The following is a 26,550-nucleotide window of genomic DNA, read 5'->3' on the forward strand; positions in this document are numbered from 1 at the left end:
GAGAATTAAGCCTGGTGTGCACGCCTGTATTCCCAGCAGCTCCAGAGGCTGAGGCAGGAGGACTATGAGTTCAAAGCCAGCCTCAGCAAAATCGAGGTGTTAAGCAACTCAGTGAGACCCTGTCTCTAAATAAAATACAAAATAGGGCTGGGGATGTGGCTCAGTGGTCGAGTGTCCCCAAGTTCAATCCCCAGTACCCGTCCCCTGCCAAAAAAAAAAAAAAAAAAATGAGAATTAAATCTCCATTTTCATTGCTTTGGTTTCTTTTATATTTATGGAATTTATGCCCTTAAATTTGATTTTGAAAAAAAAAATTACTGAAAAGTTGAAAGAATAGAGCAACAAACACTCACACAGACTTCACTTAGATGGACCAATTTATGAGCAGCTGTTAACATTTGCTTTATCACTCTCCCCATCGCTACTCTTCCCTCCTTTGAATGTAGGTTGCAGACATAGGACTGCTCACCCTTAAATAGTTGAGTATGTGCTGCTAGACCAAGAGCATTCCTATACACCCCAATGCCATTATCACTCTCAAGGTATCTAACATTGACACAAGAATATTGAATGTACAGACTATATTTAAATTATTTTAATTAGCCCAATGATGTCCTGCGTTTTTTTTTTTTAATTATGCTTTTGATAATTATCACGTCTCTTTTGCCTCCTTTAATCTAGAGCAGTTCTGCTTTTTGTTGTTGTTGTTCATGAGAGTCCCATAAGTTGGATTTTGGGGTTTACCTGATTGTAGATTGTTTCTTCATGTTTCCTTATAAGTTAGTTTTTTGTATTCTTTTCAGCACATCACATCTGAACACACATAATTTCACTTCATCTCATGGTTGGGGATGTTTGATCCTGAGGTTAAGATATTGTTTATCAGGCTGGGGGATATAGCTCAATTGGTAGAGTGCTTGCCTTGCATGCACAAGGCCCTGGGTTTAATCCCCAGCACCATAGGAAAAGAAAGAAAAAAAAAAAAAAGATGTTGTCTACCAAATATATACTCTGGAATGTACCTTTTCCCCTTTGTGAATAATAAGTAATTTTTGAGGTATTTTGAGAGTTTAAAATACATGTTAATCCACTGATGAGGTTTTTGATTTTTGTATTTAGCAAGTGGCTCCCTTCCTTGCCCTCTCCTTCCTTCTTTTTTTTTTTTTTTTGTAGTTGTAGATGGACAGAACGCCTTTCTTTTATTTGTTCTTATTTTTATGAGGTGCTGAGGATGGAACTCAGTGCCTCACACAGTGACAAGCACTCTGTCACCAAGCCATAGCCCCAGCCCCCTCTCCTTCCTTCTTGCACTCCCCTTCTCCCTCCTCTTTCTCTCTTCCCAAAGTGACATGTAATGTTTTGGCTGTGATGTGAAGATTTATGACTATCTTCCCAGAATGTTATCATCTCTGTGTTGCCTGAGCACATTTTTCCTTGTTTGTTGGGCCAAACACACTTTGCTTTTATTCTTTCTGTTCTTTTTTTTTTTTTTTTTTTTTGGACTGGGCATTGAACCCAGAGGCACTTACTGCCATATTTCCAGCCCCCCTTTTTTTTGTATTTGATTTAGAGACAGGTCTTGCTGAGTCACTTAGGGCCTCACTAAATGGATCAAGCTGACTTTGAACTTGAGATCCTCTTGCCTCAACCTCTTGAGCTGCTGGGATTACAGGCATGCACTACTACACCCGGCTCTGTTCCTTTCCTATCTGTTTAATAATTTTTTTTTTTCAAAAAAGAACTGTCTTCCCAAATTGCTTATAATGTCCACTTTTTTTTTTAAGCAGATGGCTCTGGTATTAACCTACTCTTTTGAGGAGGGTGGGTACCAGGGATTGAACCCAGGGGCACTTAACCACTGAGCCACATCCCCTGCCCTTTTTATTTTGAGGCAGGATCTCACTAAGTTGCTGAGGCTGACTTTGAATTTGCAATCCTCCTGTCTCGGTCTCCCAAATTGCTGGGATTATAGGCATGCGCCACCATGTCCAGCTATTGACTTATCTCTAGGTGTAGTAATTTTGCTATAACCTTCTTTCTTGATGTCAAGCCAATTTTAATATGAACAAAGTCTTAATCCTTTTTTACTGCTATTAATATTTTTCTGTCCCTCAGTGTCCCTCCTACTAGGTAAGCACCACCACTTAATAATGTTGGTATTGAGCAGTAAACATGACCAGGGAAATGGCCCTTTATATTCTGTCCAAAGCCCTTTAGTCATTAATAGGTACTGACATGTTCAACAGTTTTGAATGCTGGCTCCTTGCCTTGTACTTTTCAGCTCAGAAGCAATATTTATGTCTTCTGCTTCATCTGCCAGCTAGCCCTAGTCTTTGCCAAAATCAGAGACTCTTATTATTATTCTCATTTCTTGTTATTTTTCTCTGTAAATTACGAAATGTAACACACGTAGGGAAAAGTGCAGTGAATAACATGACAACCCCGCACAGGTCCTTTGGACTCAGTGTGGCACAGCCGTGGGGATACAGGCTCTGGGGTGGATCCAGCTCTGGGAATGCCTTAGTACTGTGGGACCAGAGGCAGCTATTTCACCTCTTCTGTCTTTTAAAATAATATTTTATCAAGCTAGAATTACATATCATAAAATTCACCCTTTTAGAAAAGTGTGTACAATTCAGTGGTTCTTCGGAGTCAGCGTTATAACACTGTCACCACTTGCTAATTCAAAACACTTTCACCATCTCCCCTCTGTGCATTTGCCTCTTTTGATCATTCTATGAAATGGAATCACAATGTCACCTTATGTGTCTGTCTTTCCCTTTGCACGTTTTCAAGGTTCATCCATATTACAGCATGCATTAGGATTTCGTTCCTTTGCATTTTTGATATTTTTTTATTTGTGAACCCAAGGCCTTTCTCATGCTAGGCAAGTGCTGTACCGCTGAGCTATACCCTCAGGCCTTTTTATTTTGAGACAGGGTCTCATTAAGTTGCTCAGGCTGGCCTTGAATTTGCAGTCCTCCTGCCTCAGTTTCCTGAGTAGCTGAAATTACCGTTGTATGCCACCACAACCAGCTCTTTATTCATCAGCAGACATTTGGGTTGTTTGCACTTTGGGGCTGTCATGAGTACTGCTTGTGTGAACATTTGTGTACAGGTTTTTGTGTGGACATGTCTCAGTTCTCTTAGACATATCCCTGGGAGTAGAACTCCTGGATGGTATAGTAACTGTACGTTCAACCTTTAGTGATCTGCCAGATGGTGTTCCAAAGTTGCTACACCATCCACAATTATATTTAATCCTACTGAACCTCTTTCCTCATCCATAAAGTGGGGATAATAACAATGCCTACCTCATAGGGTTTTTGTGAGGATTAAATGAATAGATTCATAAAAGCATAATGTGAGTGCTCTGTCAATGTTAGCTCTTAAATCTGGTTGGTAGACAATAATAACCACACTAGTAAAAGTTATTTTAATTCATTTCTCAACATTATTATTTCTGAAATTTATTTATTAGGTAAATCAGAATATTGTTAATAATTTATAAAGCAGTATAATAAATGAAGCTGCAAATTTTATTAGTTGCCTTTTACATTATTAAGTAGCAGGACTTAGATGTGTCCTTGGAAGGAGTAGGGAAAGGCACGGTCCCCTGGCACCTTAGTCTCTGCTGGAATAAATATTTACACATAGTAATTCATTCCTACCACAACCTCCCAAGGAACCTAAGTATTATTATTCTCATTTAATAAATAAGAAAACTGAGGCACAGAGAGGTCAAAGATTTCAGATCTTTTGCAGAGCTATATTTAGGAGAGTTCAGCATTATCTCCAGAACTTTAACCCCTTTTTAGAAATTTTGGCCCTGGAATGGGATGGGGTGAGATGTGTGGTGGTGATATGAGATGGAGAACAGAAATTATAAAAATGCTTTAAATTATCCACATGAATCCAGAAACTAAATATCTCTACATACATTTTAAGCCCCTGCTCTTACCCCAAGCTAGAATTCATTCACTCCATTGGCAAATGTGCTTTGTGAGCCTCTAGAATCAGATGCTCTGTGCTTCTCTACCCCACAGTTGAGTTACAGCAAGACCTGGGCTCCAAGTGTTCTGGAATTCTTCAGAAAAAGTGATATTTCTCTTTGCAAAATTTTATATTTCTTAAAAGAGAAAGCTTCTGATAAAAAGGTATTTATTATTGAGATAAAGTTATCACTAAATCTCTCCCACGTATATCATTAATTGATGTAGTAGACATCTATTTGCATGGTTTTTCAGTAAGCCTGTACCATTATAAGTTTACAGATCTTGAGACTTGTATTAGCAAATGCCTCAGGGCCCACTGTATTTGGCCATCCTTGCCCTTGGATATATTAAGATTTTGGAGGTTGATGTGAATGCCTTGTGCTTCAGAAAGTACAATATTCTGCCCCCAAGGCTGTTTGAGGAGGCTTCAGAATGCTTGTGAACACTGAAAGTACAACTAAACAGAGCTCAATTATTTTTCATCTTTGGCCTAAAAATATGACAGCGAATCCATTTCCCAGTCTTTAGAGAAGCCCTGTGATGACTTACCAAAGATACAGACCACTTCCCTTGTGAGAACATCACACATTAAAGATGGAGTGCGTGTAAAAAAGCAGAAGGGGCTGGGTGTACTGGGGATAGAGGTGCAGTCACTCTGTAGGTTCAGTAGCTTTTGATGACTGGATAGATACCAGAGAGAGGGACAGGGAATCAGCTTAGGTAGAATGGAAGTAGCCTAACAAAGGGGATGAAGTGTCCTGACATATACAAAGAAAAACACTGCTTAAATTCTAGGTTTTATTCATATAAATTGGGGGAAGTTATCTTGTCTAAGCTGAGTATTTAAAGTGGTTATACACCCAGCTATCCCTCTCCTCGGTCTATACCCAAAGGACTTAAAAACAGCATACTGCAGGGACACAGCCACATCAGTGTTTATAGCAGCACAATCCTAAATAGCTAAACTGTGGAACCAACCTAGATGCCTTCAGTAGATGAATGGATTTTTTTAAATGTGGCATATATATACAATAGAATATTACTCAGCAATAAAAGAGAATAAAATCATGGCATTTGCAGGTAAATGAAGGTGTTGGAGAAGATACTGCTAAGTAAAGTTAGCCAATCCCCCCCAAAAAAACCAAATGCCAAATGTTTTCTCTAATATAAGGTGATTGACTTATAGTAGGTTAAGGAGGGGGAGCATGGGAGGAATAGACAAACTCTAGATAGGAAAGAGTTGTGGGATGGTGGAATGTGATGGACATTATTATCCAAAGTACATGTATGAAGACATGAATTGGTGCAAACATACTTTATATAGAGAGATATGAAAAATTGTGCTCTATATGTGTAATAAGAATTGTAATGCATTCCACTATCATTTATTTTTTAAAAATCAATGAAAATGTATTCAAAAAAAATAAAGTGGCTACATGGTGTTCATCTCATATTCCATGTGTGTATAGATCTTAGTTTAAAAGTAAAGTACATACAATTCTGTACTATTTAATATGCTTTTATTTTAATATATATATATATATATATATATATATATATATATATATATATATATATATATATTTGGGGGGGGGTGCTGGGGACTGAACCCAGGGCCTTGTGCTTTTAAGACAAGCACTCTACCAACTGAGCTATACCCCGAGCCCCTACATTATAATGTTTAAATTTTTTAAATTGACATAAAAATTGTACAACATATGGCATACAGTGTGCTATTTCAATACATGCAAACAAACTAATGATCAGATTAGGGTAATTGGTATATCACCTCAAACACATCACTTCTTTGTGTTGGGAACATTGAAAACCAACCCTCTCTGCTAGCTATTTATTTTACACTTTGACCAGTAATAAGCAGAATCTACTTTCCAGCTCTGACAAAGCACTTTTATGTAGTGAAATTATATTGTATTTATCAAAATAAGGCAACTGCTGCTTTACATTTACCAGTTATTAACCTTCAAATGTCATACTACTTTAGAAAATAACTATTGTGACATGTTCATAATTAGAATTGTAAAAAATATTCTGACATTCTAAGAGCTCAGCAGTCTACACTTCAATCAATACTAAGAACTAATTCAAAACATTAAAAAAATTTTAGTTGTAAATGGACAGAATGCCTTTATTTTATTTGTTTATTTTTATATGTTGCTAAGGATCGAACCCAATGCCTCACACATGCTCAGCAAGTACTCTACTACTGAGCTACAGCCCCAGCCCAACTAATATAAAACTTAAAGTGTTGTCTTTACATTGGTACCTGTACATGTGGCATATCACCATAGTATTTCTTTTTTTTTAAATGTCTTACATACATGACAATAGTGGAATGCACTACATTCATAATTATCCTTTCACAGCACAATTTTTCATAACTCTGTATATAAAGTATGTTCATGCCAAATTATGCCATTATACATGAGCTCTTTTTTTGCATTACAGTTCTTAATATACCTTTATAGCACAATTTATCATAATGTTTATATATAAGGTATGTTGACATCAAATTCACATCTTCATACATATATTTTGTATAATGATGACCATCCCCTTCCACCATCCTTGCTATTCCCCTTCTCCCTCCCTTTCCCTCCCACCCCTATGTATTTCTTTTTTTTAATATTTATTTTTTAACTTTAGATGGACACAATATCTTTATTTTATTTTTATGTGAGGCTGAGGATCAAACCCAGTGGCTCATGTATGCTAAGCGAGCATTCTACCACTGAGCCACAAACCCAGCTTATCACCATAGTATTTCTTTCTTAAAACAATAATAGGCTCCTGTTATATCCTTGGCCAGCAGCACATATGAATATTTATTCATATATTTATTCACACAGCAAAGGCTTATGGACCACTTTCCTTGGCAAGCCATTGCACTGGGTCCTGGGAACACCACACTGAATGAGATGGGCTCCCTTCACTTACTACTCTTAAGAGTTCAATGGGAGAACATAAACAAAAACTACAGGGAAAATTACAAATGATGGCCAGTGTTAGTAAGGAACAAGTAGACCGTTGTCAACATAGACGCATTCAGATTATAAAATTATAATTGATCAGTTAAATTGAAATCTGTCTCATTTCCATGCCTTGGTATTTCATCCTGATATCCTGTTTCATTATAATTTGAAAAAAGCTGATAGGGTTATCCCAATCGTGTGCATACATTTATTTGTGCAACAACAACATGACAAAAAGTTTATGCTTATATATTAGGCGCTGTTCTGGACCCCAGAGAAAGAGCAGTGAACAAAACAGAATCATTGTGTTCATGGTGATTTCAACCTTGGGGGAGTCGGTAAGCAAAATATGATGCGTGTCAAGAAATGAGGAAATGACAAGAAAAACAGAGTAAGAGCACAGAAGGTGGCCATGGTACTATTTTATTTGGGTGGCCTGGAAGGGGATCTGTGAGGAGATCAAGGTTTTTCCACCATTTTCCTTCTTTTGTCTCTGGGTCAGTTTGCTAATGAATGTGGGTGCGGGAATTTTTTGTGTGGGTGTCATTCTCATGTTCATGAAGGGAGCTAGGGCAAGGTCCTGCACTGCTTTATTCTGTACCACTAAGAAAGACTTCACTCTTCACTCCTTCACCCCACTTTTATAAGTACTCTCATCCCTCCATGCTTTATCCTTCCTCCAAAAATCATGATTTGTTATCTGGTTCTTCAAATTCTTGGGCTATGATTCATTTGATTAAAAGGTATATTGTACAATTAAGTATCTTCCAGATGTTTGATTATAAAGAGGAATTACTTTTGGAGAGCGCACTTTTATCCTTGTCTTTCTTCTGGTGCACTCACAGCCATTGAACTTTGATGTCTTTGGTGATGTTACAGTGATCCCAGCCTTAAAGCCCTAAATAAAATTGTACACCGTTCAAGTGTTCTATAGCATTGCACAAGTCTAAAATAGGTAACTGGCTCCCGTCCCATACCTCATTGTTGGCTAACTGACTCGTCCCATAAATAGCTCAGTGTTACGCGATCAGACAGCTACAACTAACAGGAGGGTTTTTCGTTTCCTGACATACATGTGCAATTTCTGGGAGTCAACAAAATCCAGGTCCAATTCACTGGACCATAACTGTAACAGGTTCTTAGGAGAATGTGCAAATCAGTAGCCAGGTCACTTGGATGGGGTTCAGTATAGCCCTGTCTTATCCCAGATTCTGCATTATGGAAAATAGTGTTAGAGCAAGATTCAGTTTTAGTGGCCTTCATTATATAAAGTAAAAACATTGCTGCTCCAATCTGATTAATCCCAGAGAGTCTCTTCTGAATGCATAAAAAATTCTCAGGTGAGAACAGGGCATAGTGGTGCCTGCCTATAATCTCAGTCACTCAGGAGGCTGAGGCAAGAGGATCACAGTTCAAAGCCAGCCTCAGCAATTGAGCAAGGTCCTAAGCAACTTAGCAGGACCCTGTCTTAAAACATAAAAAGGACAGGGGATGTGGTTCAGTGGTTAAGCACCCCAGGGTCCAACACAACAAATTTTTTTTAAAAGAATGCTGCAGTGAGTATTCTTTATATTTAAAAAAAAAGCATGTTTAAAAAAACTACTCACTGTTGGAATATAATGGCTCAGTCTCATTTCTCTTAGTTGAAATGTATTCTTTTTTCTGGAAGATTTTTATCAGATGTACTTTAACAGAATATTGCATCATAAGTTCTGTAGGAATAACTCAGAAGGTGAACCTTGGGGTATTTTATCAAATAATCCTTTGTCTTTGTGTTGTTGTAATTAGTGATAATACATAGGGTTCCATCTGTGCTTTAGATATTTTCACTTTTTTTTTCCCTTAATGAACACTAATGTGACTTGATTTAAGTTTCTTGAATAAATGGTGCAGTGACACCATTTGAATCAGTACTTATTTAAAACTGGGCTAAAATTTTCTTATTATAAGACCATACTAAGGTCAGAATGTAAGTATTTTTGAGACAATGTGTGTTTGTGGGGGGTGCTATTCAGTGCAGTAGTGAACTAGATGATATTGGAACCTCTGTCCTTAAGGAGCTGCAGTAGTTTCCAAGGTCTCAATCCATGATGGCCATCTCCATTCCTTTGGGCTTATGGTGAGGCAGAATATCATGGCTGAAGAGTGTGGCAGAAGTAAACAGCTCTGGACATCGCATCAGGAAGCAGAGAACACTTTTTTTTTTTAATTGTACTGAGAATTGAACCCAGGCTGCTTAACCACTGAGCCATATCCCCAACCTTTTGTTTTGTTTTGTTTTTGTTTTTGTTTTTTGAGACAGGATGTTGCTAAATTGCTTAGGGTCTCACTGTGTTGCTGAGGTTGGTCTCAAACTTGAGATCCTCCTGCCTCAGCCTCCTGAGTTGCTGGGATTATGGGTGTGCTCTCTTTTACTGGGCTCTTCCAACATGGCAGCATGCTTATTTCAGTTCTTAAAGCCAAAGTAACAAATCTAAAATGGTTCTTAAAAAGTCTTTCTGCTCATTTTTTTTTTATGACTGTTGAAATGCTGCTAACCATTGCTGACAATTTTGAACAAAAGTAATGATATCAAAGTTATAGGCATTTCTTTCCCTAATGCTGCTTTGTGATTTTACTTATAGGACTCAGTATATCTATAGGCAGGAATTCACAGATCTGATTGGTTACCTTCCCAAGACCACATTGAATGTCTACATTTTGAAAACATTTTAAAGCTAAAATTCACTTAAAGAATACTGATTTTTAAAACCAGGCTCAGTGACACATGCTTGTAATACCAGCTACTGGGGAGGCTGAGGCAGGAGGATCTCAAGTTCAAGACTAGCCTGAGAAACTTAGTGAGACCCTGTCTCAAAATGAAAAGGCTGGGAACTAGCTCAGTGGTTGAGTATCCCCGGGTTCAATTCCCAGTAAGCAAAATTTAAAAAAAAAACAAAACAAAAAACCCACTTTAATCCACCTAAAGGGCTAATAGTGTGTTAGCATTTTAACTATATAAATATTTACTCTGGTGGATTTAAAAAATCATCTAAACCACAGATTATTTGTTTAACAGGTCGTGAACCATGGCTGTGTGGATACAAGCTCAGCAGCTCCAAGGAGACGCCCTTCATCAGATGCAAGCCTTATATGGCCAGCATTTCCCCATTGAGGTGCGGCATTATTTATCCCAGTGGATTGAAAGCCAAGCTTGGTAGGTGAACAATGATTTTTACATCATATTTTGTGAAGCACAGAATATTGGAGTTTGGGCTGAGAGAGTAGCTCAGTGGAGGAATGTTCATGCAAGGATCTGGATTCAATCCCCAGCACCACCAAAAAAAAAAAAAAAAAAAAAAAAGAAGAGAAAAAAGTTTGATTAGAAAAATCTCATGGTGGAGACTTTAAAAGTTATGTGCTTAAGGCTTGGCATGGTGGCACACACCTATAATCCCAGTGGCTTGGGAGGCTGAGACAGGAGAATTTGTGAGTTCAAAGCCAGCCTCAGCAATGGTGAGGCACTAAGCAACTCAGTAAGACTGTCTCTAAATAAAATACAAAATAGGGTTGGGGATGTGGCTCAGAGGTCGAGTACCCCTGAGTTTAATCCCCAGTACCAAAAAATTTTTTCAAAAAGTTATGTGCTTAAAAATTTTTTTTTATTTGATCCATGAAAAGGTATTTAATCCCATCTGATTTAGGGAGATGGAATAACTCTTGGGATTTAAAAACAGGAATCATTGTTCCCTTTAATAGTTAGTACTACTAAAAACATTAGCATATTGCTGCTAATAAATAGCAATCAACTAATATGTTTTGAGTGCCTGAGGGTGCCAGCATTGTTGTAGATAGCAGCATTTTTTGGAAGAAATGAAAGTCCTTGCCCCTCAGAATTTAGTGTTTGATGGGGCAGATAAGTAATTTAATGGTAAATACATTGGTGTTTTTCATTTATATGTATTTTACACATATATGCATAAATCTAAAAGGAAATATGCCAAAATATTAACAGAAATTACATTTCAGTGGATTTAACAAGCATTTTTCTCTTTATTTCCCAAATTATTGGTTATATACTTGTATCGTTCTAAAATCCCTTTAGAATTGGTGCAGTATAGTCGACTGACAAAGCAGCTCTTTTGTTTGTCTTCTGTAATGCTGGGGCCAACCCAGCACCTCCTGCATGCTCAACAAGTGCTCCACCACTGAGCTGCACCACCAGCTCTTTAGTTTCTTTAAGTGACAGTGTTATTACACACTGGCAGCAAGTTGAGCTCCGCTCCGCTCTGCTCTGAAGCAAGGGTTCTGTCAGTGGATCTGACGTATTCTCTAAATGGTTTCAGCCTCCCCATTGTGGCCAGGGGTCCTCTTTGACAGACCTCAGTAGAAGCCAGCCTTGATGCTACTGTTGGAAGATGGCTGTATTTCCAATTAGTGCTATTGCCATGGAATAATTTGCAATTGCAAATTATTGTTAGTAGCAGATTTCTGTTCAGAAGCCAGAGAGCACCAAAGGCAGACAATTTTCTAGGCAATTTAAAAAAAATCTCAGCTTCATATAATTAAGTGAGGGGGAAAAAACCTGCTAAATATGAGAATGTCAGGTGCACCTTGTTTAGTGCTTTTCCATTCCCTTTTCATTTTCTTTTCTGTTTTAATGATTTGGAGGGTTTAAAAAACATTAGTAGGAAGTTTCTGCTGATTTAAAATTTCATTTAGGGGGTGTAGCTTAGTGGTTGAACATTATCCATCATGTGCAAGGCCCTGGGTACAACTCCCAGCCCTGTTAAAAAAAAAAAAAATTTTTTTTTTTTTTTTTTAATTTAGCCTGGCTCAGAGATAACAGGCAATGGTCCTAGCTGCTCCAAAGAGGATCACTTGAGCCCAGGAGTTCAAGACCAGCGTGGGCAACATAGTGAGATCTTGTCTCAAAAAGCAAATAAGCTTTCCTTTAGTAGATTTCTCATGTAATTTGCTTACTGATAAGTTCTAAAAGATTTGTGTTGATTAAGGAATATCTGAATTATATGTAGTTTGGTTTTCTTAAGAAGATAAAGATTTAGCTTTGTGCCATGGTACACGCCTGTAATTCCAGCAGCTCGGAAGTTGAGAAGTTGAGGCAGGAAGATTGAGAGTTCAAAGCCAGCCTTAGCATCTTAGTGAGGCCCTAAGCAACTTAGCGAAACCATGCCTCATTAAAATATTAAAAAGGACTGGAGATGTGGCTCAGTGGTTAAGTGTCACTGGGCTCTATCCCTGATTTAAAAAAAAAAAAAAAGAAGATGTAAAGATTTTAATGAAAAATCTTCAGTTCTTCATGTTGAAGCCATCCATGGAAATCTCTTTATTAGCAGGAACATTAAGAACCAGTGTCAGAATTCCAAGAGTTTTGCTCAGATGGGATCCACTCAAGCATGGGTTCCCAAACAAGAAGCATCATTGCCTCAATCCCTGCAGGTTTTTATTTAATATATATTATACTTAATTCATAGAGCATATATATTTAAAATTTGGCTTTCTTTACTGACTTCTCCAGTGCATATTTGGGTATGCTCTTTGATGAGATAGTCTCAGTGGTTTTTTTTGTTTTGTTTTGTTTTGCTTTTGTTTGTTTGTTTTTTATTCTGAAAGTCTCAGTGTTTTGATACACATGTTTGTGTCTCTGTTTGAAATTAGTTGTAACGTCAGAGATTAGGAGATGACAGAGCCATTTAGCTACCACTAGATCTCTTGTTTGGCTCTAGACTGGTCAGCAGTAATTGGATGTTATTTCAGTCTGACAGCTGTTCAGTTTCTTCAGCAGGCTAAGAAATTTGGTACTACCCAGTAGCAATTGTTGCTTAAGTTTTAGAAATAAAGGAAAAAGGAAAGAAAGAAGAGAGGGAGAGAGACCGTCCAACATCTGTCACCAGTTAAATGGCTCTGAATTAATATAAAGTCTGTAAACTGGTTTCTCTTGTTTGTTGGAAAAGTTGGCATTGCCTAAAGTCCCAGATCTGCAACTAGTGATACAAATGTCTCGCCTGTGTAAATGCTAGGCATCTTCTGCTTCATTTCCAGGACTCCTTAGAAAGAGCAGTATTATTCCTTCACCTGTCTCTAAGAAATACTACCTGTGGAATTTGCAACATGATCATGAAACTGGTTAAGGCTGGGAAGGACATGTAGGACAGTCTTGACCTTGTGCCCCTTCACACCCTTGAGAAGACTATAAATAGGAAATTATCAGAGCCCTTATTTCCTTTAGAGAATGCGAAGCATGTTCCTTTTCCTTTTGTTTCTAGGAGTAGATAGCATTAGCACCAGAGCCAGTCAGTAGAAAAAAGGAGAGGGCAGTACATAGTTTTTTTTTAAAAAAAAAAAAAAAAAAAGGAGAAGAAGAAATGAAAATACTGTACAGTCCACTAGGGTAATTAGAAGATTGTGAATAGAGTAATGTAGGCATTTAGTCAATTTGTGTTAGGCTGTTTCTTAACATTTACCACAAGTGTTAAGGAGAAATCACTTTAGGGCTGAGTGCCTCAATGGTAGAGCACTTGCCTAGCGTGTTCTGGTTCCAAGCCCAGAAATAAAGGGAAGAAATCATTTTAGTCAAAGAAAGACTTGATGTGTAGAGGCTGCATTTTACAGGCTCTTGTGCATGTATGTATACATATTATGTAATTTTTTTCCCCTAGGGACTCAATAGATCTTGATAATCCACAGGAGAATATTAAGGCCACCCAGCTCCTGGAGGGCCTGGTGCAGGAGCTGCAGAAGAAGGCGGAGCACCAGGTCGGGGAAGATGGGTTTTTGCTGAAGATCAAGCTGGGGCACTATGCCACGCAGCTCCAGGTGGGTGTGAATGTTGGGTCACACTTAATTCTTGTCCCTGGGATGGCTTCTTCCTTCATGTAGTACTTCTTATAGAGTCTTGTTCTCTTTGTCAGCCAGCATTGTTGAGTCATGTGTTCTGTGCTTAAGATTCTGATCGTTTGACTTTGGGGTTGTGGCTTTTTTTTAAAGAATTTTTTATTTGAAAATAATTTTGAATTTATAGCAATTTGCAAGAATGATACAAAGAAGTCCTACATTACACCCAGATTTATCTGTTAATCTGCCTCATCATACTCTCCTTTCTCTCCTCCTCCGTTTGTTTCCACATACACTTTAGTTAGTCACTTGAGAGTAAGTTGCATACATCATGTCCCTTTACCCCTAAGTATTTCAATGTGCATTTTATAAGATTATGAACCTTCTTTTTAAAAAATTTTATTTTTTAGTTTTAGGTGGACACAATATCTTTATTTTACATTTATGTGGTGCTGAGGATCGAACCCAGTGCCTTGTGCATGCTAAGCAAGTGCTCTACCACTGAGCCACAACCCCAGCCCCAATGAACCTTCTTTTACATGGTTATAATACAGTTATCAACCTTAGTAAATTTAACAATGATACATTACTTTTAGTTAATCTTCTGTCTATATGTCCATTTTATCAGTTGATTCAACAGTGTCCTTTAGGGCATTTCCCCCCCCTCCAGTTCAGGATCCAGTCCAAGATCACATATCATATCTAGTTGTCATATCCCTTTAGTCTCCCATTTTGCAACCTTGCTTTGTCTTTGACATTGACATTTTAAAATAATTGACCTACCCCTTACCTTTTTTGTTGTTGTTTTATTTTGAGATAAGGTCTCACTATGGTGTCTTGGAACTTCTGGGCTCCAGGGATCCTCTGACCACAGCCTTTCAAGTACAGGCACATATCCCCATGCCTGATCTACTACCCCTTACTTTTTTTTTTTTAATATATTTTTAGTTGTCAATGGGCCTTTATTTATTTATTTATTTATTTTAAAATATTTTTTAGTTTTTGATGGACCTTTATTTTATTTATTTGTATATGGTGCTGAGAATCAAACCGAGTGCATCACACATGCTAGGCAAGTGTGCCACCACTGAGCTACAACTTCAGCTCCAGACCTTTATTTATTTGTGGTGCTGAGAATTGAACCAAGTGCCTCATATATGCTAGGCAAGCGCTCTACCACTGAGCCACAACCCCAGTTCTACCCCTTACTTTTTAAAGACAAAATGTTCCTCATTTTGGAGTTTGTCTGATGTTACCTCATGATTAGATTCACGTTTCACATCCCTGGTCAGAATTATAAATGAGTGGTATGGTCAGGGTATCACATCCAGAGACATATGGTGTCCATCTTCCCCTTACTAGTGATAACAATTATGATTACCCAGTCAAAAACTTTTATTATCCTATTTCTCATCTGGTATGGACTTGACTTATCTGGGTTTCAAAATATTGCTGTAATACTTAGATACACTAAAATTCAAGAAATAAAATAACCTTCCCTTTTTACTGTAATTGGGCTTTTTGTAATGTACTTCCTCATTCTCATTGACATGGGCGGGGAGGTGCGCAGTATTACCCATGATTGGGCCATGACATCTCCGGGAGTGTTCTGCATTGTGAGAGCTGCCTGTCCCAATACAGGGCAGGGTTAGGTCCCAGAGCATGGAGTGGAATAAAGTCACTTCTGATGTTGCATTCTTTCAGAACACTTATGACCGCTGCCCCATGGAGCTGGTCCGCTGTATCCGGCACATTCTGTACAATGAACAGAGGCTGGTCCGAGAAGCCAACAATGTGAGTGTCCTGTGGGTGTGAGGAGAGGAGTGGTGATTCCTTTATTATCTACCTCTCTCTGGACCCAGCTTTGTCAGGGTCACTCAGTGTGCACCTATTGGTGCCCTTTTAGAGATCTGATCTTAATAGATTTATAACCTTAATGAGGTTGCAACCACAAAACAATGTGAACAAGTACAAATTAATATAACCCCAGCTGAATTGTTTTTTAGCGAAGATACACTCATATTCAGGTAGGATTACCTGGGAGAGACTTCTCAATCCCTTCTAAGCCAGGTGTTGAAGGAATGGGTCAAACCAGGTCACTTAAATACCTGGATCCACAGAGGCCTTGTTTATGCCTCCCCCATATTTTCATGTGGTAGTCTTCAGGATGCCTGTGAAAGGTTCAGCTTCTTCCACAGTGGAAGCAAATTATTCCATCACAAGAAAGTCTTGAGTGAGCACACAGACAATGTACATTCACAGAGCCACACTCCCCACTGCGTGCCTAACATTAGTACAGCCGCATTAGGTCAGTGAATAAATGTGAAAATGTGGGTCATCATCATTAGAAGGAAAACCCAGGTGATACCTAGAACACGTTGAGTTCTAGTCTCTCCACAGGAATTATTGGGCCCTGTTTTGGTACTCTGGTGGAAGCCAGATCTGAAGTCCTAGTTTCCACTATGGTGGTGCCATATTCTGTCAGGTCACTTGTTTCTCCATTTTACCCCAGTGCTCACAGATGATGTTTGTGATTCCTTCTGATCCAAAATTTAGCTTTTGGGAGTCTTAGCCCAAAGTAGGCTCTGGCATCGGTTGACTTTTCCTAGGGATTAAGGCCAAAGGTTTCCTCCCACCCCACTGCCGTGCACTGTCTCTCTGATCTCTCCTCAGGGCAGCTCTCCAGCTGGGAGTCTTGCGGATGCCATGTCCCAGAAGCACCTTCAGATCAACCAGACCTTTGAGGAGCTGCGACTGGTCACACAGGACACAGAGAATGAGCTGAAGAAGCTGCAGCAGACCCAAGAATACTTCATCATCCAGTACCAGGAGAGCCTGAGGCTCCAAGGTGAGGCTAGGGCTGCAGGGGCCGAGGGAGCTGTTTGTGTCTTGGAGGTGTGCAGGTGGGAGTAAGGACTAGAAGGCTGCTGAAGTTGGGTTGTAAGAAAACCCATTTTTCATTCTGAGCATCTATCTTCCCTTGGCATTAGAAGGATGAGACTTAGGAAGGGGAGAAGATATGTCACCTATCCTTGGAGAGTGTGGGGTCAGGCTTCGGGCACCCTGGGGAGTGCCAAGGTAGCTGGGGAAGACATTTCCTTTTTGGGAAGGAGCTCATAGTCGTAGGTAAACAGCACCAGGTGTAATATTTTATATATAATAAGCATTTTATAAATGCACATTTATTAAAGTAGTAAACAGAAAATGTAAAACCATATGCTCAGGGGAAGAGCACTTACCTACCATGTGCAAGGCCCTGGGTTCAACCCTAGCTTCACCAAAAGAAAAAAGAAGAAAAAAAAAAAAATCACCTTTAAAAAAAAAAAAAAGTCTCTCTAAGCAAGGATTCTATAAGGGCCAAGGGACTGTGTATCTGGTGACCAGTGTTTAATATTCTGTGTATTATTCGGAGAGGGCTTCCTGTGACTGCATATACTCTGTGCCTCAGTGCATCCTTGTGGACAAATCTCCCTAACACCATATACTGCTTGCTGCTTGAGGCATCCAGAAACTTCATTGTCAGTCTTGAGGCTGTGGAGCCCCACTGGCGCCCCCTCTTGACCCTGTAGGAAGTCGGCAGTTTGAACTTTTACAGTTTCCCTGCTTGTATACTCTACTCAGAATCTCAGAGGAGTGATGGTTTGGCAGCCAGTGCCCCCCCCCCCACACACACACACACACTCACACAGTGTGCCTTCCTGTAAGAGTGTGTGTGGCAGGCTCCATCTCAGAACTTTATTGACACTATTTTTTGACTCTGTCTTCGCAGACTATAAATCCCTGAGAGGGGTTTGTGTCTTTTATCTCTATACCCTGACAGCACAATGACTGAAATGTCAGTGTTGACAGGATAATTCTAACATGTCTTCCTCCAACTGAATTCACCCAAAGAAAAGGAATAGCCCATTCCTGCAGTGGAAACAGAGATTTAGGCTGTGGTTTCTACCCAAGTCCATTGTCAGCAGCATTTATGATCCTGGATATGGGTTCCACTTGCCTGTGAATGGGTTTAGGTTTGGATTCTGGATGGGTGTACACCTATCACATGGTGTCACTTCTGTCTCATTTGTCAGCCTCACCATTACAATCACAGATTATGGCTGGGGATTGCTCAATGGGACAGCACTTTCCTAGCATGCACAAAGCCCTGGGTACAATCTCAAGCACCACACAACTATACACAAATATACACAGAGCAAAAAAACACATACATTTATTTTTATTTATTTTTGGTACTGAGAATTGAATCCAGGGGCCCTTAACCACTGAACTACTGCCCCAACCCAAAATTTTTATTTTGAGATGGGGGGTCTTGCCTTACTAAGTTGCTGAGGCTGGCCTTGAACTTGGGATCCTCCTTCCTCAACTTCTGAGCTGCTTAGATACCATGCCTGGCTAAAACCACAGACTGTTGATCTGTTTGTTCAAGTGAAGACCCAACTCCTGAGAAACATAGCCATTGCCTCAAGTCTACCTGGCCTCCTTCCCAGAAAAAACTGCAAATGACTAGGAGAGATCTATGTGGGACATTTGCATTGAGAAGCTGGGTGTAGGTGTTGAAATCACCAGTCCCCTGCCCTGTGGGCCAGTAGGATCATGGGGTAGCCATCGGGCCCCTTTGCTATGTTCCAGGCCTGGGACTACTCTTCCCACTCAGTACCCTCCGATGAGATTGGAACCATATTTCCAACTTCTAGTTCTGGGCTTTTCCTGGATTTCAACATTGCTTTTATCTGTCCTAGCTTGTATGTTTCCTGGGGCGGGGACTGGTTTGGTGTGACATGGCCTTCAAAGCTAGCCAGGAAGTTGACCAAGACATACCAACAAACACATCTTGATTCAGGCTGAGTAAGGATGCTGGGCTGTTCAACAAAAAGAGCTATATGGGGGCTGGGATTGTGGCTCATTAGTAGAGCGCTCGCCTAGCATGTGCAAGGCCCTGGGTTCGATCCTCAGCACCACATAAAAATAAATAAATAAAGATATTGTGTCCAACTTAAAAAAAAAAAAAAAAAAGATATGATGTCCACCTAAAACTAAAAAACAAATATTAAAAAAAGAGAGAGAGATAGGAAGGGAGTAATAATCCCAGCACTGGGGAGACTGTTTTCTTGGGGAGGCAGAGGGGTTTGCAAACCGGGGAGGTGGACAGGTGGCTTTAACTATGGGCATGTTTTGAGGTTATGGATCCTCAGGTATATCTTGCTTTATTCTTTCTACCTCCACCATGTCTTAAGGATTTGTTTAGAGATATCTTGAAAAAAGGTAGGAAGGCCTTCCTCCCTCCCTATTATTGCCATCAGTGGGATTCCCAGCAGCTGGTGATGCCTCCCTCTACCTCCCTTTCCTAAGGGAATCTTGCTGAATTGTGTCCTGGGAGGCCCTGGATATTGTCCCCGTCTTCTGTTGATTTCCTCCCTCCTCTCACCCCCCTTCTCTCCCCGTCCCTTTGCATTGACCTACTCTGGACAGACATGTCAGATGTTTTGCAACCCCTAGTGAGACTCACCACTGGGGAGGGACTGCCAAGTTCAGGGATGAGACAAAATAAGGGAGCAGGGCCTCCCAGACGAGGTCCCCTGCACGTGAGGGTGGGGCCCAGCAGCTGCTTGTCTCTGTCACTCTTTTATTCTCGTCCTACCCCCAGTCACCAAAAAGGACCAATCTACATAGAACTCAGGCCTTCCCGGCTGCTCCTTGAGCATTTTCTGCATCGTCATTCCTTTAAAGTCCACGGCAAGGCCCTGAGCAGGTGCCAGGATTCTCCCATTTTACGTGTGGGGAGCGGAGACACAGGAAAGGAAGTGATGTGCAGAGTTCACCCAGAGGGGTTTGGGGGCGAGCAGGATCCTGAGCACCCACTGCCCAGAGGGGAGGCTGGGTCAGGAGGCCAGTGACCAGAGCCCAGAGGCTGCCTTCTGAGGGAGCATCTTCATCTTTGGGCACCGGCGACTGTAGGTAGGAAGCCCCACTTGCCATCAGTGGGGTGTCTGACCCTGGAGGTCTTGCTCCAGAACAAGTGAGTGGGAATGCTGTGGGCTTCCTGGGGATGCCAGGAGTGATGGTGGTGGGTGTCGTGTCCCCTCCTCCAGCTCAGTTTGCCCAGCTGGCCCAGCTGAACCCCCAGGAGCGCCTGAGCCGGGAGACGGCCCTCCAGCAGAAGCAGGTGTCCCTGGAGGCCTGGCTGCAGCGGGAGGCACAGACACTGCAGCAGTACCGCGTGGTGAGTAGGATCCTGCTTCTCTGGTGACTGGATGGAGGGACAGAGCCAGGGAGAGCAGGAGGCCAGACCCTCTTCTCTGGGGTCTGTGAGGGCAGGGGGTCAGAGAGGGAAGGGCCTGCTGGGCTGCCTGGCTCCCCGGGATTGTAGGGGAGGCCCTGCAGGGCTGTTCCCTGGGAGCCCAGAAGGGCCGCTGTCCCCCTTCCCACAGGAGCTGGCCGAGAAGCACCAGAAGACCCTGCAGCTGCTGCGGAAGCAACAGACCATCATCCTGGATGACGAGCTGATTCAGTGGAAGCGGCGGCAGCAGCTGGCCGGGAACGGAGGGCCCCCCGAGGGCAGCCTGGACGTGCTGCAGTCCTGGTGAGGGCAGTGGGGAGGCAGCAGGGTGGCAGGACTCCAGGGTGTGCTGCCAGCTGCCTCTTCTGCCTCCTGCCTTGGCCTGAGCAGCAGGCTCCTTCTGTCTTGTGACAGCCGTCATCTCACCAGTGTCCTGATTTAGATATGGACTTTGTTCCCTGTTCCATTTCCCCAGGGATGCAGTCAGTCACATGTTGGGGAAAGGGACAGGGCTTTGGTATGCAGTGACTCTTGGGCTGGTTGGACCCAAATCAGGGTGGCCTCCCGTGCATCCTCTACTTCTGGAAGGCAGGAGTGCCCTGTGTACCCGTGGACCATGGGGTGGGGAATTGCTGTGCCGTCCTGGGTAGGTCCTTGCTGTGCAGGTGCAGCTGTGTTGGGGGGAGGTCTCCCTAGGCTGGGAGCCCCCAGGCTCTGGCCCAGGGTGGGGAAGAAGCCATCATTCCCATGTGGGCCCTGGGACTCCTCGCAGGTGTGAGAAATTGGCCGAGATCATCTGGCAGAACCGGCAGCAGATCCGCAGAGCCGAGCACCTCTGCCAACAGCTGCCCATCCCTGGCCCAGTGGAGGAGATGCTGGCCGAAGTCAACGCCACCATCACAGACATCATCTCTGCCCTGGTCACCAGGTGACTGCTGCCTCTCCACCGTGCCCAGGGCAGAGCAGTTCCCTTGGGGTTGGCATGTGGAAGGCCACAGGTGCCATCCAGACCACAGGCTGTGCCTCGCATCCTCTCCCACTGCATCTCCAGTTGCTCTGGCTGCTTGGGGCGGCCCTGGCCCAGTTTCTGGTGTGGACACTGAGGGAGGTGCCTCTGCTTGGCCTCCCCTTCTTTCTGGGAACAGAAGCCTTGTGTTGTCCTTCGCCTGCTAGACCTGTGGGAGGTCCCTTTCCTTAGAGAGAGACTCTTCCCCCACTCCCACGCCTGCATCTCATCGTGTGTCTGGTCACTCATGTCCCCTGCAGCACATTCATCATTGAGAAGCAGCCCCCTCAGGTCCTGAAGACACAGACCAAGTTTGCAGCCACCGTGCGCCTGCTGGTGGGCGGGAAGCTGAATGTGCACATGAACCCCCCCCAGGTGAAGGCGACCATCATCAGCGAGCAGCAAGCCAAGTCCCTGCTCAAGAACGAGAACACCCGCAAGTGAGTGTGCCTCAGTTTCTAGTTCCCTGGCCCTTTCTTCAGGTCCCTGCAATGGGAAGATAGAAATTCTGCCATCTCTGCAGATCCTTGCTCACCCTCTGGCCTGTTCTGAGGATCAGAGAATGAATATAAGGGGGTTCTTTTTTGAAGATAGTATAGTTTCATTTAGTAGGGATATGAAAATTACTTGTGGGCTGGGTATGTGGCTCAAGCGGTAGCACGCTCGCCTGGCATGCGTGCGGCCTGGGTTCGATCCTCAGCACCACGTACAAACAAAGATGTTGTGTCTGCCGAAAACTAAAAAATAAAATATTAAAATTCTCTCTCTCTCTCTTTAAAAAAAAAAGTATGTCTTAGTAGTAATAGTATTTAAAAAAATTATTTGTGTGTTTTATTTATTTTTAAATTATTTATTTTTATAGTTATAGGTGGACACTATATCTTTTTTTTTTTTTAATGTGGTGCTGAGGATTGAACCCAGTGCCTCACACATGGTAGGCAAGCGCTCTACCTCTGTGCCACAACCCCAGCCCCTATATGTTTTATTTATATAGCTAACATTTCCCCTAAATGATATGTGCTTTTAGCAGCCTTCTATATTATTTCCTCCTACCCCAAACATGTTCTTTGCCCCATGTGTACTGAGACCCAGATAGATTTGGAGCTGGTCTCTCTGATTTGCAGTGATTACAGTGGTGAGATCTTGAACAACTGCTGTGTCATGGAGTATCACCAGGCCACGGGCACCCTCAGCGCCCACTTCAGAAACATGGTGAGGAGGGGAGAAGAGGAAAGATGCATTCTCCCTCTGTGTTTGAGGGCTTTGTCATCTCATGTTCCTCCTTTGCAGTCCCTGAAACGAATTAAGAGGTCTGATCGCCGTGGAGCAGAGTCCGTGACAGAAGAAAAATTCACAATCCTGTTTGAATCACAGTTTAGTGTTGGTGGAAATGAGCTGGTTTTTCAAGTTAAGGTAAAGCCCCCTCCATAGCCAGGTATGCTTGTGTGTGGGGGTATGCACGCTCACGTGTGCTGTGCATTTTATATCCCAAAAAATGGTGATCATGGGCTGGGGTTGTGGCTCAGTGTTCAAGCTTGCCTTGCACGTGTGAAACACTGGGTTTGATCCTCAACCCCACATTAAATAAAAAGAATAAATAAATAAAAGTATTATGTACGTATACAACTAAAAAAAAGAATGGTGATCACCTTGTATCTTCTTTTTAACCATTGATAAACAGAAAATGGGGAGACCTCATCCTTTCAGGTGTTCTCTCTTAGATTCTATTAAGTCATGAATAAACAGTAATGAATTGAAATGGCTGGAGGAATAGATTAAAAAAATGAATGATAGGAAGCGTTACTCAGCATGAGGAGTGTATAGTACGTTTTAAACATTTCATTTTTCTTTTTCCAGAAATGTCTCTTTATGCTCTTTCTTTTTCTCATTTTCCTTACAACTTTGAGAAACTTACTCTGTCCTTCAGAAACATATAAGCAATATTGCCTTTAAAATATCTGAAATTTCTAAAGTTGTGCCAGTATTGTGAAAAGTCACCTTACTCCGGGAGCCATTCCCATTCTGCATTTTAGGGCGTCACTTACTGCCACTTGAATGATAGTGTTGCAATGACAAGGAAAAAAGAAGGAAGGGAAAGAACTTGAGGCTGTGGGTGCTCAGCCCTTCTCCTGTGTCTTTTAGACCCTGTCACTCCCGGTGGTGGTGATTGTGCATGGCAGCCAGGACAACAACGCGACAGCTACTGTCCTCTGGGACAATGCTTTTGCAGAGCCTGTGAGTGGATCCTTTGGGCCTGTGGGTCTCGAGATCACAATGGTGTCACCAGTTTTTTCCATGTGGTATCCCCTCAAAAAGCATAGAAGGGCTAGGGATATAGCTCCGTTGGTGGAGTGATTGCCTCGCATGCACAAGGCCCTGGGTTCAATCCCCAGCACCAAAATAAACAAACAAATAAAAAAATAAGTAAATGAACAAACAAAGAAGCAAACAAATAAATACAATAAAGGCATGCTGTCCATCTACAATTAAAACAAATTTTAAAAAATCACGGGAAAAGTTTTATTTTCCTTAGTTAAAGGCAGAATAGAAAATATGGAAAGGGCATGGCTTGATGTCAGGCCAGGGTTAGGCTCTACCCCCTCTTCACTGTGATCCTGACTGTGATCTAGGGATGTTCTCTTTGCCTCTCTGAGCTTGAGTTTCCGTTCAGTTCCGGCAACAGAAGCATAATGGCGCTATTGGGATGCTTACATTGAATAACAGAAATACTGTCACAACCCCCATGGTCAGTAAATATTTTTGAGTTCTTGGGGGATACCCTGAATGGGGTAGGGGACTCCCAGGCTCCTTCTAGAAGTTAGTTTAGCAGAGGCATTGCTTCATGTCATCTTCTTTCCAGTAAACGAGGATGACACTCAATGTCCTTTCCTGATTTCAGTCTCTAATTCATTCCAGATCTCTCAGAGAGAATGAGAGGTTTTGTCTGAAAGATCAGATATAATTTTGCGGGCTTATGCACCTGAATGCTGTCTGAATGCCATTGAAGTGGCTTGAAGAACATTTGACCAACCTCTCCTCCTTCCCTTCTCTTCTCATTCCTCTCATAAAGAAATGAGGAATTTCTTTATGTGCTGATATGAGATTTCCCAGATATACTATTAAGTGGGAAAAAGAGGAAATACAGAATATGTGGATTTTATGCTACCATTTATGTTTAAAGAAAAAAAGAATAATTGCTGACATGCAATATCTTTGGCAATAGATACAAGACACTAGATGCATTTGGGAACAATTGGCTTACTGATGGGGATAGGAAAGCAACTTCACTATATTTACTTCTTTGTTTTTTGAATTTTTATTATGTGAAGGAAATGTCCATCTGAAAAAAATTTATAGAATTTTAAGTACTATGGTTGAATAGAATGAAAAGTAATTTATTAAAAGTTCATATTCTGGGCTGGGGATGTGGCTCAAGCGGTAGCGCGCTCGCCTGGCATGCGTGCGGCCCGGGTTCGATCCTCAGCACCACATACAAACAAAGATGTTGTGTCCGCCGAAAACTAAAAAATAAATATTAAAAATTCTTTCTCTCTCTCTCCCTCCCTCTCTCACTCTATCTTTAAAAAAAAAAAAAAAAAAAAAAAAGTTCANCTCTATCACAATGTGAAACAACTTGGCATGGTAGAGTGAAAATTTCAGGTTGGCAATTTTATTGAGAATAGGACAGAATATGAAGTTTTTTAAAAGTTCATATTCTGATAATAACACTTGATGATGAAATTTTTAAAAAACTTCATATTCTGTCCTATTCTCAATTAAATTGCCAACCTGAAATTTTCACTCTACCATGCCAAGTTGTTTCACATTGTGATAGAGTTCTTGGCAGATGTCAAGGGCAAGTATGCACATATGTGTGTATGCGTGCATATGTATACATGTATGTGCACATTCTCTCTCTCTTTACCAGTCTTTTCAGTTTCTAAATTCCCAATGAGTTAATAACATAAAAGCCAGACCTTGGTTTTATTTTTATTTTTATTCATGGATTTAGAACCTCAGGTTGAACCACAGGATCAGCAGCAGCTCATTATGCATAACATACATAGCATAATGTTAACTTCTAGTTATGCATGAAGAAGGTAAAACGGAATCTTCTGCATCTCACAGAACCATATACCCCAAGGAAGCATGAATGTCCTTGGCAAGACCAGTGCTTATAACTACTTCCAGCCATCGTTGTTTTTCTCTTGTGGCTGGAGGGAATCAATCATGCAACTGTTTTTTTTTTTCATAAGAATCTGGCTTCTCTCCCTCTCAGGGCAGGGTGCCATTTGCCGTGCCTGACAAAGTGCTGTGGCCACAGCTGTGTGAAGCTCTCAACATGAAATTCAAGGCCGAAGTACAGAGCAACCGAGGCCTGACCAAGGAGAACCTCGTGTTCCTGGCGCAGAAACTGTTCAACAGCAGCAGCGCCCACCTCGAGGACTACAACAGCATGTCTGTGTCCTGGTCCCAGTTCAACAGGGTGAGGAATCCAGGCCTCCAGTTGATATTAGGTCAATCCCTCCCAACCAGATGTCTTCAGGAGTCTCCCTGTCCTGGGCCTCTATTCTTCATATTTATAATAAAATATACCAAAAATAATAGAAGCTTCTAAATAGATGGCCAACTTCAGAGTTATCCAGGTCTCATGTTGAGAATCACATCTTTCCATGTTTTAAGTAAGTTGGGCTTTGTGTTCAGTTAGTGCATTTTCTTCCTATATAAAGGAAATAAAGAAAGCAAACATAAACATAACTCATGGGAAAAAAAGCTTTAAGATAATAAATCCATGACTCTGTCCCATTCATTCACTCTCTGATGTTCCATGATGTATAATGCCAGTTCAGACTCCCATGAGACCCTTAACCCACAGAACAGAATGCTGATAAAAGAAACATTTTCTAGTTTGTAGTGTCTGGTACTCAGATGTCATATCTTTGATTGATTTTTAATTACACTTGAGTTCCTTTCCTATACTTCCACGTCCAGTGTTTTAAATGCCTTTCATTCAGAGAGCTATTGGTCTTCTGGGTAGTTTTGTATTAACAAGTTGGCCAACAATCTTTCTGGTAGTCAGAAGAGGTTTGATAGGGGAATCAGGAGGTCTCATGGTCTATCTTTTCCATTACAGTAAAGCTCCTGCCTTCTAATAGGATCAGGTAACTGCATTTGACTGATGACCATTGGAAACATCTGTATGATGTGACCATCTCTGTGGCCTTATGATTGTGATCTAATCCAGATCAAATTTATGAAGCAACAGGGCATATTATTAAAACACAGCTGTGATTCAGCTGAGATGGGTCCTGAAAACATGCATTTATCAGAAGCTCCTGAGTAATGCTGATGTTGCTAGTCACAGGCCACACAGCAAAAATAGTCAGCCCAGATCCAGGTGGAAGACTCAGGGACCACTGGGTATTGACAGTAGCACATTGGCCT

At 41.5% G+C, this 26,550-nt stretch overlaps 1 protein-coding gene across 8 annotated transcripts in view; it reads left to right on the top strand.

Moving 5' to 3' along the window:
* Positions 1–26,550, top strand: part of LOC107150572 (signal transducer and activator of transcription 5B) — a 65,374-nt gene that overhangs the window by 28,673 nt on the left and 10,151 nt on the right. For 6 of the 8 annotated variants that reach the window (XR_007343147.1, XR_007343148.1, XM_048791258.1 and 3 more), the window contains exons 2-13: positions 10,044–10,181; positions 13,645–13,801; positions 15,524–15,613; positions 16,493–16,667; positions 19,912–20,042; positions 20,251–20,402; positions 20,872–21,027; positions 21,366–21,545; positions 22,230–22,317; positions 22,396–22,518; positions 23,248–23,340; positions 25,385–25,591. Coding sequence is in view for 6 of the 8 variants with exons in the window: in XM_048791258.1 (XP_048647215.1) it covers positions 10,054–10,181; positions 13,645–13,801; positions 15,524–15,613; positions 16,493–16,667; positions 19,912–20,042; positions 20,251–20,402; positions 20,872–21,027; positions 21,366–21,545; positions 22,230–22,317; positions 22,396–22,518; positions 23,248–23,340; positions 25,385–25,591 (1,680 nt within the window). In the remaining 2 variants the exon portion in view is untranslated. Of the gene's footprint in view, positions 1–7,299; positions 7,324–10,041; positions 10,182–13,644; positions 13,802–15,523; positions 15,614–16,492; positions 16,668–19,911; positions 20,043–20,250; positions 20,403–20,871; positions 21,028–21,365; positions 21,546–22,229; positions 22,318–22,395; positions 22,519–23,247; positions 23,341–25,384; positions 25,592–26,550 lie in introns of those variants that run through there. The other 2 variants (XM_048791253.1, XM_015495691.2) reach the window with 2 other exon arrangements.

Source organism: Marmota marmota, unplaced genomic scaffold (genome assembly GCF_001458135.2).
Source record: "Marmota marmota marmota unplaced genomic scaffold, marMar, whole genome shotgun sequence".
Classification (NCBI taxonomy): domain Eukaryota; kingdom Metazoa; phylum Chordata; class Mammalia; order Rodentia; family Sciuridae; genus Marmota; species Marmota marmota.